At 43.6% G+C, this 12,783-nt stretch overlaps 1 protein-coding gene across 1 annotated transcript in view; it reads left to right on the top strand.

Annotated features, from left to right (window-relative positions):
- The window catches only part of fto (FTO alpha-ketoglutarate dependent dioxygenase), a 274,627-nt gene extending 267,823 nt beyond the window's left edge, over positions 1 to 6,804 (top strand). Inside the window, exon 10 of the mRNA XM_078401633.1 lies at positions 6,718 to 6,804. Coding sequence (XP_078257759.1) covers positions 6,718 to 6,737 — 20 coding nt within the window. The 3' untranslated portion in view covers positions 6,738 to 6,804. The remainder of the gene's footprint in view (positions 1 to 6,717) is intronic.
- The last annotated feature ends 5,979 nt before the right edge of the window (positions 6,805 to 12,783 follow it).

Here is a 12,783-nt window from a genome sequence, read left to right as displayed (position 1 = left end):
CTCCCCGTGACCCGCGTGGGTTTGCTCCGGGTGCTCCGGTTTCCTCTCACATTCCAAAATGAGCAGGTTTAGTAGGCTAGCTGGCTTGGTAAAATTGTAAAATGTCCCTCGTGCGTAAGATAGTGTTAGTGTGCGGGGATCGCTGGTCGGCACGGACTCAGCGGGCCGAAGGGCCTGTTTCCGCGCTGTATTCCCAAACGAAACTCAACAAAACATCTTTGTATGATAGTTAGCTGCCATTTCTGGAGAGAATAGCTTACGGTAAATCGTAATTTACGGTAAATTACTGATTGAGAATGATCAGCCATGATCACATTGAATGGTAGTGCTGGCTCGAAGGGCCGAATGGCCTACTCCTGCACCTATTGTCTATTGTCTATAATGAAGCTGGAAGACCTTTCCGTGGTCTGTTTGGAATACTGATTTGAATTTTGTTTAACACACTGCTGTCAGTTAATTAGCACATTAATAAATATGCATTTTTCTACTTGGAGCAGGATGGTTCTGTGATTCAAATTGCAACTCACATGCCATGTTTTTTTTTTCACGGAAATCTTTCTTTGCAAATTCTGCGGGGAACGACCCTGTTGCATCCATTGACAATGACAACTTTATGCTGCAGGGCCATTAACGATTTTGAATAGACATGTCTATTCTCACACAGCCTTTTAAAATTAGCGTCTTCTCTCAAGACTCCCTTCCTGAATGGCGAAACGTCTCGAGAAGAACCACCAACGCAGTACTTCTAAATGGCTGTGCAGCCAGCGTGTTTATAAATTAATCCCATTGCTTACAAGTGAGACAGGCTTTTAAATACATAATTAGTGCTACAAACTATGGTAATTAACTTATTAAAGAAGATCAGTTAATGGCATGCATGGTTGTTTCAGCTGCTCACTTTATTATCGGCTGTGAAAGAGGCATCTAAGAGCGTGTGATATTCTTATTTCCTGGCATTTCAAGCCACATCCTTCATGCTCAGCCAGTTTAGTTTCTTCAGCGGTTTGTGTGGTGGTTGAACTGATAAAAACTATTAATTTTTATGAGGCTGATGCTATTCTAATGCCAAACGCAAACTGCTGCAAAGCAAAGAAGGTCACGAGCTTAAAGCTGGTGAATATGCCAAGCAATATTACAATAGCAACAGTAAATTAGGACGGCCATCAAAGGCAATTGCCCGTGATGAAAACTATGTGCCTATTCAAATGCTGAAGTTAATTAAAGATCCCTTTTTCTCCCACAACAAATGAAGAAGGGGGAATAGCTCAGAATTACGGGCCGTGTCTAAGTTCATTACTGCACTGAAGTGATATATTTCAAATAGATTGGACCAGTGGAATTTGCATTTGAAATAAAATGCCTCATTTTCCTGGATATACCTCACACCTAAACTAGGTAAAGAGGTAGGCACAAAAAGCTGGAGTAACTCTGCGGGTCAGGCAGTATCTCTGGAGAAAAGGAATAGGTGACGTTTTGTGTCAAGGCCATAAGGTCATTAGTAATAAGAGCAGAATTAGGCCATTCGGCCCTTCAAGTCTACGATAGATCCTAACCCCGTTCTTCTGCCTTCTCCCCCTAACCCCTGACACCCGCACTAATCAAGAATCTATCTATCTCTGCCTTAAAAATATCCACTGACTTGGCCTGCACAGCCTTCTGTGGCAGTGAATTCCACAGATTCACCGCCCTCTGACTAAAGAAATTCCTCCTCACCTCCTTCCTAAAGGAACGCCCTTTAATTCTGAGGCTGTGACCTCTGGTCCTAGACTCTCCCACCAGTGGAAACATCCTCTCCACATCCACTCTATCCAGGCCTTTCACTATTCGGTAAGTTCACTATTCTCCTGGACTTTTAGGAGTAAAGGTTGAGACCCTTCTGACCCGCTGAGTTACTCCAGCTCTTTGTGTCTATCTTCGGTTTAAACCAGCACCTGCAGTTCCTTCCTACACCCTAGATGAAGAGATGACCGGATTCGGCAAAAAACAGCTTGCCCACAAACGGGTGCTATGTTGCAGTATCAACGCACAGCACTTTGTGGTTTTATTCATGTCTGGTGCTTTCATTATTCAACGAAACTGCAGCGGAGAAATGAAATGCAAAGTCCAAACTTTACATTCGCAGAATAGGTTTTAATCAAAAGGATTTGACGCCCGGCATTTTATTTCATGCTACATCGTGCTGACAATCGCACATAATTCAATCGTCCGAATCTCATCTAAAATGGATGAAACAGGTTGCTTAATATTGCTGGTCCCTGTCTGTACCATAGTCAGCACAGGCCACTTGTTCCGACAAGAAAGCACGTGCGCATAGCTTTAATTTCTCATCACGGAAGACAAGCCTGCCATTTTGATTTAACAACATAATTTAAAATCTTAATCATTACTATTGCGAGAGAAAAATGAACAGATTAATTATTTTGCATCTTTTTCTTTGGCGATCGGATTCAAAGAATTCTGAAACAGGTGCCACTTGAAGGAAAGGCGAGAGGGGGTAAAAATATTTTCCTTATCACTGCCTCTTAGCATTAAAATGTGACAGATTCATCAAAGATTTTATTCAACTTATCTGGAGTTGTCTGATGGATAGCACTACTGAGGCGATCTTGGGAGTACTTCGGTGTGTTATAAGTGATATCTTGACTGACACATCTTCAAATAAGACTGTGAATAGCTTTCCATATTGCCCTCAAAATAATTCAGATGTCAAATTACATCCAGCAGACTCCCTGACTCCAGCGGGGATGTGGAATAAATGTTTAAAATATTTGGGGGGAAATATTGGATTTTCGCATGAGGTCTGTGTTCATATATTTTACTAATAAAAAAGGTCACCAGGTTGTTTGCTGATGAAAGACTGCGACGTCTCGAGTCAGCTGGGATAGCTTAACAGTACAGACTCGCGTCGGCCTGACCTTTGCACCTGTTTTTCTTCAGGCCCCATTGCAGCCTTATATCTTTGCATCGTGTCGCTGCCTGCCCGACATGTTTATTTTCAGCTGTAAACAAGAGAGAAAAAAAATTCAAGTCTTTTCACATTAACTCGGTGCCTCGCCAGTTTTGGCCAGGCAGAATTTGTCTTAGCCCTGCGATTACCCTGTCCATTCTGAGTATTAAAAGCAGGCATTTCACCATCCAAAATGGCGGCGCCACGGTGGCGCAGCGGTAGAGTTGCTGCCTCACAGTGCCAGAGAACCGGGTTCGATCCTGACCACGGGTGCTTGTCTGTACGGAGTTTGCACGTTCTCCCCGTGACCTGCTTGGCTTTTCTCTGGGAGCTCCTGTTTCCTTCCCACACTCCAAAGATGTGCAGGTTTGTAGGCCAATGGGCTTGGTAAAATTGTAAATTAGATAGTGTTAGCGTGCGGGGATCGCTGGTCGCCGCGGACTCGGTGGGCCAAAGGGCAGTCTGAAGAAGGGTGTCGACCCGAAACGTCACCCATTCCTTCTCTCCAGAGATGCTGCCTGTCCCGCTGAGTTACTCCAGCATTTTGTGTCTATCTTCGGTGCAATCCAGCATCTGCAGTTCCTTCGTACACAAGTGGATGACGATGGCCGTTTAAATGAAAAACTAGAAATCGTCAACTATCATCTCTCTTAAAGATAATATAAATCATAATGGGAGATGCACACTGAATATATGAGTTGCGAACGTTATTGCGGGCCGACCGGACTTTGGAGATGGTGCCAACAGTGGCGGCACCAGCGTGTGTAATATGTGCAAAAAGAGCCTCATTATGGAGTTGCACACGTGACAAATAGCGCTCCATTGAACCATTGGGCATTAAGATATTGGCCGAAGGATTAGCCAAACTAAAATGTTTACTTAATTTGTCACAATATGTTCTCCTTGAAGTGGCGCAGTGTGATCTTTCACCTCCAGACATCCTTAATGGACTTGGTTATGATGTAGTACTTAGTAAATGAGCTGGTGACAGCGTGCAGCTGATCATCAATAAATGTATCGGGTTTTTTTTAATCATATTGACAGGCTGCCTGATTTGAATGCATTGGATTCTTCACACTGTGTGTCAACTTGTTTCCCCAGTCACACTAGGACTTGCAGCAAATGGCACTTGCAGGGGAGTGGGGGGGAATAATATAGAACGATTGCAAATAGAGTAACGATTATCAAGCCAGTTACCTATCGATGTTTAAAGTACCCTCTCATACCACAAATACATTATTCTCCAAGGAGGAGTCCCATAATGAGTTGATACCATCAATGTACATAAATAACTTTGAAGCGGTCTTTTATAATAGCACTCTTCATTTAAAACTTAATTCTCTATGCTTTGTTCTGTACATTGCAGCTGTTCTCAGGAATGGAATTAACATACCATAATTTAGCTATGCAGCACTTATCTATACCGAATTGTTACCCCCAATTAATGACAATTTCTGTCCCATATAGTTATCAAATATCTGACTTTGGTTATATTTTAACAAAATTATTGGCCTTTCTTAAATTGACATTTCTCAACACCCCACTTAGTAAATGCTGGAGTCGATGGATCATGATGCAGCTTTCCATAATAACCGAGAGTGGAGTAGCTTAGTTGCGCAACATGCTGTCGGGCTATCAGTCTTATTCGCTTTAGAGATGCAGCGTGGAAACAAGCCCTTCAGGCCACCGAGACCGCGCCGACCAACGATCCCCGTACACTAGCACCATCCTACACACGAGGGACAATTTACAATTTTACAGAGGCCAATTAACCTACAAACCTGCACGTGTTTAGATTATAGAAGGAAACCGGAGCACCCGGAGAAAACCCACGTGGTCACATGTGGAATGTACAAACTCCGTACAGACAGCACCTGCGGTCAGGATCGAACCCGAGTCTCTGGCACGGGAAGGCAGCAACTCTACCGCTGCGCCACCGTGCCGTCCCTGGTATCTGAGATGTAATTCATGCTCTCTATTTGTACCTCCTCTCGATAATATTTCAGTTCTTCTCTGGTCTTTACCAACTTAGACAATAGACAATAGGTGCAGGAGTAGGCCATTCGGCCCCTCGAGCCAGCACCACCATTCAATGTGATCATGGCTGATCATTCTCAATCAGTACCCCGTTCCTGCCTTCTCCCCATACCCCCTGACTCCATTATCCTTAAGAGCTCTATCTAGCTCTCTCTTGAATGCATTCAGTGAATTAGCCTCCACTGCCTTCTGAGGCAGTGAATTCCACAGATTCACAACTCTCTGACTGAAAAAGGTTTTCCTCATCTCAGTTCTAAATGGCCTACCCCTTATTCTTAAACTGTGGCCCCTGGTTCTTTCACCTGCTGCTCTCATCACTTATGTCGTTAATTCTCCTCCATTTGTTTCCCCGCCACCTTTGTCCTCCGAACCTTCCCACTATCTCTGCTGCTTCACCTCCCAATTTTACTTGTTTGGAAGAAATCTTGACAACTTCCGAGGCGCTGCCTGACCTGATGAGTATTTCCCGAATTTTCCGTTTTATCTTACAAATTCTTTATCGGGTTGGCGTAGCTTGGTGAAATGATATAGCGTGTTGTCAAAATTTGTGTTTGGCTTTCCCCACGGGTCGGCCATGTTCTGCTGCCCTAGCGATGGTGTTAAACACTCTGGTAGGATTCTCCCTCCATGTAGGGCAAATCTATTAAGGATTGAGGTAGCTCTGGGCCAAATGTCAAATGGATGACTATTGCTTACAGTCCAGAAAGCTGGAATAGTGAGAACTGGAGTAGCTGGAACCTAATTCCTGAATTAGGTCATGTTTATTATATCATAAGATCAAAGTCGGGTCGAGACCCTTCTTCAGAATCCCTATTTTCTTGCAGTTTCAAAATAATTGAATTGTTCAATCACGATGTGATCCGGGATTCTTGCTCCTGATGTAATTCCTGAGGTTTTTGTGATTTGTCTGGATAGCGTGGATGTGGAGAGGATGTGTCCACTAGTGGGAAAGCCTAGGACCGGAGGCCTGAGCCTCAGAATTAAAGGATGCACCTTTAGAAAGGAGATGGGGAGGAATTTCTTTAGTCAGAGGGTGGTGAATGTGTGAAATTCATTACCACAGAAGACTGGAGGCCAAGGCAATGGATACCTTTAAGGCACAGATTTTCAGATTTTTGATTAGTATAGGCGTCAAGGGTTATGGGGCAAAAGCAGGAGAGAGAGTTGAGAGGGAAAGATAGATCAGACGATGGGCTGAATGGACTTTTTCTGTTCCTAGAACTTGTGAACGTGAACTTGCGGTCTGAGTAAAATCGTTGTGCTAGTCTCGTTGTGCTAGTCTATCGTGGACAGTGGCAAAAGGCACATTTACTAGATTCTTAATGAATCCTTTGAGAATGGGTCGGCATCTTTTCAAAAGGAAAATAGTCCATAAAGTGCCAAGGCATACCTTTTCCACATAGAAACATAGAAAATAGGTACAGGAGTAGGCCATTCGGCCCTTCGAACCAGCACCGCCATTCAATATGATCGTGGCTGATCATCCAAAATCAGTTCCCCTGGGCCATTCCTGCTTTCTCCCCATATCCCTTGTTTCCGTTAGCCCTAGGGCATTACAATTCCTAGCGGTCTGGTGAAAAGGAATTTGAAGCAACTTAGGACAGACCTGGAAGACTTGCTTCTCTGTCCTTGCAACCAATTGTGATCATTTCTGGACTGTACGCTTCTAGTATGGACCTGATGTGAATTCCTATGATTTCTTTTGTCATTATATGTCTTTGTATTTGTTACAGATGGAGGCGAAAGGAAATGAGCTTTCTTTCCAACTCCTCAGCTGAGAAAACGTGGGAAAACCAGACTTCTACTTTCCGATTGATCACTAATAAAAGATTGATTTTTCTTTTAAATTACTTGTTTGTTTGATTGGGTAGACAATAGACACTGCAGATGCTGGTTTGCATTGAAGATAGACACAGTATGCTGGAGTAACTCAGCAGGTCAGGCAGCATCTCTGGAGAGAAGGAATGGGCGACGTTACAAGTCGAGACCTTCAGATCATTTCTTTTTTGATTAAGAACAGGATTTAAAAATAGGAATTTGACTCTTATTTCATCATGAGTCAAGTGATATATCTACTGTGAGAAATATAAATTCCTGAATTTGTTTAAAGAAGGGCAGGATGTTGATCTCCATGAGCCTAAGTGCTTGTTAGCAAAGATACTAGAGGAACAAGATAGACCACTCAACCCTAAAAACCGTAGTATCTCGTGGCGCCATTTTAGTAGGCAGAAACTTGCAGAAACATTTAAAAAGAAAAATAACAAAAATCTGTGAATTGATAGATGAGATATATTCTACGTTTTAATGGTATCGTCTCACATACTGTTTCCCCACAACACTGATTACACTGCGAGAGGCAGAGCGAACGGCGGGTTTTGCTTACTAAAATGTCTCCTTTGCGTACTACACTTCAGTATAGGCGATTTCAACGGAGTGGTCCACCTTGTTCCTCTAGTATCTTTGCTTGTTAGGGACAATGATGGTTCTTTTGGACAGTTGATGTAGTTTATAAGGCTTTCAACAATGCAGATTGATCAAAAAATGGAGGTTTAATTTTTTTAATTGGACGAATCGTACCCAGGCACACTTTTTTGCTGATGATAAGGCACATCTTAGAGCTCAGGTACACTCCCTGGAAACAAGAGCCTGGGACAGCACGGTGGCGCAGCGGTAGAGTTGCTGCCTCACAGCGCCAGAGACCTGGTTTAGATCCTGACTACGGGTGCCGTCTGTGTGGAGTTTGTGCATTCTCCCCGTGACCGCGTCGGTTTTCCCCAGGTGCTCAGGTTTCCTCCCACACTCCAAAGATGTACAGCTATGTACGTTGATTGGCTTCGGTAAAAAGATTGTAAATTGTCCTTCGTGTGTAGAGAACGGGGTGATCGCTGGTCGGCGTGGAATCGGTGGGCCAAAGGACCTTAAGTCTAAAAGAGACTGCAGGTTGATTGAAAGCTGATTGAAAGATATATCATGAAACAGACCCTTCTGCCCACCAACCATTGGTCACCCGTTCACATTAGATCTATCCAAAGATACTAGAGGAGCAAGATCAACCACTCCGTCGAAATCGCCTATACTGAAGTGTAGTACGCAAAGAAGCGTAACGTCCGCCATTTTAGTAAGCAAAACCCACCGTTCGCTCTGCCTCTCGCAGTGTAATCAGTGTTTTGGGGGAACAGTATGTGTGATGATACCATAAAAATGCAGAATATATCTCATCTATCAATTCACAGATTTTTGTTATTTTTCTTTTTAAATGTTTCTGCAAGTTTCTGCCTACTGAAATGTCGCCAGGACGTAGTACGGATTTTAGGGTCGAGTGGTCTATCTTGCTGTGCTCTATTATCTTTGGTTCTATCTTATCTAGCTTTTGCATCCACTCTGTACACACTAGGGGCAATTTACTGAGGCCAACCAACTGATAAACCTGCACATCTTTGGGATGTGCATGGTCAAGTGGAGCCAAAGGGCCTGTTCCTGTGCTTTGAATGAATGAATGAATACTTTAATGTCACATGTGACAAGTCATGGTGAAATTCTTTGCTTGCTTACCCATGGTATGCAAAGAGACACCCCATAAAGGACGCTGACAAAGTTACAAAGTATCTCGCTCCAGGTCCACCTTTGTTCTCCCCCACCCCCCACCCCCCCCCCCCACCCCCTCCCCTTCCCACTTCCTCACGGCAGTTCCCCCATGTCGGGTCTTCCTTTTGTCCTTCCTCCCCACTCTGTCCCACTGTGACTCAATCAGCCAGGGTACATGCAAGTATAACAATGCAACAGAAGGGTTAGTTTCAGCTGGACCGAGACCTTAAAATCTCATCCGGCTGTACCTACTCCATAAATACCCCTATTTCACATAAAGATTCAGGACTTATCTGTCCAACCGCAAAATAATTACTGAAATGTAAAAGACACCAGAAGGTCCATAAGTTAACTTAACTGATGCTGCCTTCTAATCAAGGTTCTTGGGTGGTGAATCTGTGGAATTCTTTGCCACAGGAGGCTGTAGAAGCCTAGTCAGTGGATATTTTTAAGGTAGAGAGAGATAGATTCTTGATTAGTGCGGGTGTCAGAGGTTATGGGGAGAAGGCAGGAGAATGGGGTTAGGAGGGAGAGATAGATCAGCCATGATTGAATGGTGGAGTAGACTTGATGGGCCGAATGGCCTAATTCTACTCCTATTCCTTATGACATGACACATCTGACAAGGAGATGTGACCAATGAAATTAGCACTTCACTTGTATTTACAAAATAGAACATCTGTTTGAACTTTTAGTCACTGGTTTCATCGATAAATGCACGAAAGAAAACTGACAGAGGATTAAGAACTCCCACAGCAATGAAAATTGTATCCTGTTGTGAGGTCATTGCAAAAGGCATCCCAGAAGACACACACAACATGGGTTTTGAGAGTACAGGTAGGTGGATATAAGTTAAGGTAATTTATAGAGCAATTAAAAGAGCAAAAATATGTATTGGGTTTTCTCTGTGGGGAATGCATTGGAAACTTGGTTGGTGAATTCTAAAGAAGAGAACTTAGAGTGAATAGGCTGGACACTTTTCTACTGACTTAATTGCCATTTACAATCACAGCACTTTGACGTATTTTCTACAAACTTATATCTTTACGGATTTTGGTCGGAATTAGCCAGTGCGGGTTTGTTTTATAGACTTGTATGTGTTGATATTTCACTGTTTGCATATTAGCTGTTTGTCATCTTGTGTTGCCCCTGACAATATTTTATGGACCACACAAGGCTGATAAATTATATCTAATTTATAAGAAATTTAAAGGTTAATTCAAAATTTACTTCAAAAAAACGTTGAGTATAAAACTCACTCGAATCTGATCGGGAGATGAACGAGTCTTGAAAGCTGCAAAGAACAATTCTTGCTTTTGTCCTTCAAGTGTGATTGTGAGTTCTCTCAGTTTGTTCCTGTGGAATTCACAGCTAATATATCTGCTGAAGGAAAAGCCCGCTGGATGTAAAGCCACCAGCGACTACTTTGCTCCTGACCTTGAACTGACAAGCAGTTTGTTGAACTACGAATATATTCCAAGACCCAAATTGTAAAAATCCCACTTCACCTGAGGCTTTTCCCCATGTCATGACTGCAGACTGAGTTTTACAAATTTAGGCTTTCTACAGATTATTATTGTTATTGTAAACCAAATTACTATTATACTTAGTTTACTTTGGTCTAGGGATACAGCATGGAAATAGGCCCTTCGGCCCACCGAGTCTGCGCTGACCTACGATCCCCACGCATTAACACTATCCTACACACACCAGGGACAATTTATAATTATACCAAGCCAATTAACCTACAAATCTGTACGTCTTTGGAGTGTGGGAGGAAACCGATTATCTCAGAGAAAAGCCACGCAGATAATAGGGAGAACGCCATACAGACAGCAACCGAAGTCAGGATCGAACCCGGGTCTCTGGCGCTGAAAGACAGCAACATTACCGCTGCACCACCGGGCCGCCCTACTACAGCAGCAAATGCGGAAATTGGGGGGGGGGCCGGCACTGTGGCGCAGCGGTAGAGTTGCTGCCTTGCAGCGCCAGAGACCCGGTTCGATCCTGACTACGGGTGCTGTCTGTACGGAGTTTGTACGTTCTCCCCGTGACCGCGTGGATTTTCTCCGGGTGCTCCGGTTTCCTCCCACGCTCCAAAGACGTACAGGTTTGTAGGTTAATTGTTTGTAAATTGTCCCTAGTCTGTAAGGTAGAACTAGTGTATGGGTGACTGCTGGTATCTCTAAACCTGAACTAAACCAAATTCTACCTCCGTCGTTTGATACCAAAAGCTGATAGATTCTTCTATTAACTATTTCCTTTTTTTTAAATTCATCAAAAACTGTGCAATAGAGTGATGCATTAGATATTATTACTGTTATTTGACTGTTATTAATGTTCCTCCTGCAGTTTAGGCGTTAGTTTCTTTAGCAGAACAAAACTCGATATTGTGTGCATTTGATGTGATGTCAGCTTCGGCATTCGTGCCACATTTCACCCTTCAACTGTTTGTTTTATTTCTCCCAGAGACTGGCCACATATTCAATTCCTGTAAGATGTTATTTTATTTTCTGTAACGCTCGCTTTCAAACTGAGGTTCAAAACAGTTTAGGAAGCGTTTGAAGTCGGATGGCCCGGCTACCGATCACGCACGCTTGCTCGCCGCTGCTAAGATGGCAGTCTGGGGTTTTTTCTGTGCGTGTTCTTCCTGTTTTGTTGTATCCTTTGAAATCCCGGCGTTAGTAATTGGAAGGCTGAAGGCCGACATCAGAAGGAGAGCCAGACTTACACCGAGCTTCCTACCATTACAGCAACATCGCACAAACGGCAAATGAAACAGGCCGAACATTCACAGGAGGGAAAAAGATGATCCGTTATTGCCTTCCATCACATTGTGCTGGGTGGATGTCTATGTTAATTTTTATGTAGTTGTGTGTCTTGTTGCTTTTTTGGTATGACTGTATGGCAGATCAAATTCCTTGTATGCCAATAAATTAATTACAATACAATACATCAAGGCGTGTCCTTACATCAGAGGCAAAGAACCAGGCAATGAATCTGATTTTAATCGGTCAGCTTAATTATTTAACCTAATTGCATTCTGACCTCTGTCTTCAAAATCCTACGCAGTTTAGTTTAGAGACACCGCGCAGAAACAGGCCTTTCGGCCCACCGAGTCCACGCCGACCAACGATCCCCAATAACAATATCCTACACACACACACTAGGGACAATTCACAATTTTACCAAACCAATTAGCCTATAAACCTGGACGTCTTTGGAGTGTGGAGGGAAACCGGAGAACCCGGAGAAAACCCACGAAGGTCACGGGGAGAACGCACAAACTCCATGCAGGCAGCACCCGTGGTCAGGACCGAACTCGGGTCTCTGTCGTTGTGAGGCAGCAACTCTACCGCTGCGCCGCCATGTTCCAACTATTCCAAGATATGTTCTTGGAACGGCACCTCTTCTTGTGTCAGAGCCCTCAGGGTTCAATATTCAATTCATCAATTTCAGATAACCGACCATTCCTGTTTGTGGCAGAACGAGCCAGTTCCAATGTAGAGCCAGCCTCCAGCATTGTTTGTTTATACTTCAACGGTGGGAGCATTCATTGTCTTGGAAGCTTGTATTTTATAAAATGCACATGTAGCACCATTTTCCGTTCTTATTAAGGGTGGCACAGAGGGGTAAAGGGCAGTGAGGGGATGCCACACTCTGACTGCAGGAGTACATGCTGAGGAACGCATTGAAGTTGGTGCAGCCAACACTCAGGCTGGGAGGCCTATGGTCCTGGGTCCTGCACATGCCAGACATTGTCCCAGTGGGGACATTGTCCCTCAAACAACAGATATCGCCCTTGAGGCCCACGTGAGTGGAAAGGGTATTTTGTTTAAAGATAGGTTTAGTTCATAAGATTATAAGTGATAGGAGCAGAATTAGGCCATTCAGCCCATCAAGTCTACTCCGCCATTCAATCATGGCTGATCTATCTCCCTCTTAACCCCATTCTCCCACCTTCTCCCCATAACCTCTGACACTTGTACTAATCAAGAATCCATCTACCTCTTAAATATATCTCTTGCCTTAAATCAATATCGTTTTGTGTAGGAAGGAACTGCAGATGCTGATTTACACCAAAGATAGACACAAAGTGCTGGAGTAACTCAGCAGGACAGGCAGCATCTCTGGATAGAAGGAATGGGTGATGTTTCGGGTCGAGACCCTTCCTCAGACCATTTTGTGTCTATCTTAGGTTTAGGTTTAGTTTA

This window comes from Rhinoraja longicauda, chromosome 6 (genome assembly GCF_053455715.1).
Source record: "Rhinoraja longicauda isolate Sanriku21f chromosome 6, sRhiLon1.1, whole genome shotgun sequence".
NCBI classification, from domain to species: Eukaryota; Metazoa; Chordata; class Chondrichthyes; order Rajiformes; family Arhynchobatidae; genus Rhinoraja; species Rhinoraja longicauda.
The sequence above is the reverse complement of the archived record's forward strand: the minus strand, read 5'-3'. Positions and strand labels throughout refer to the sequence as shown.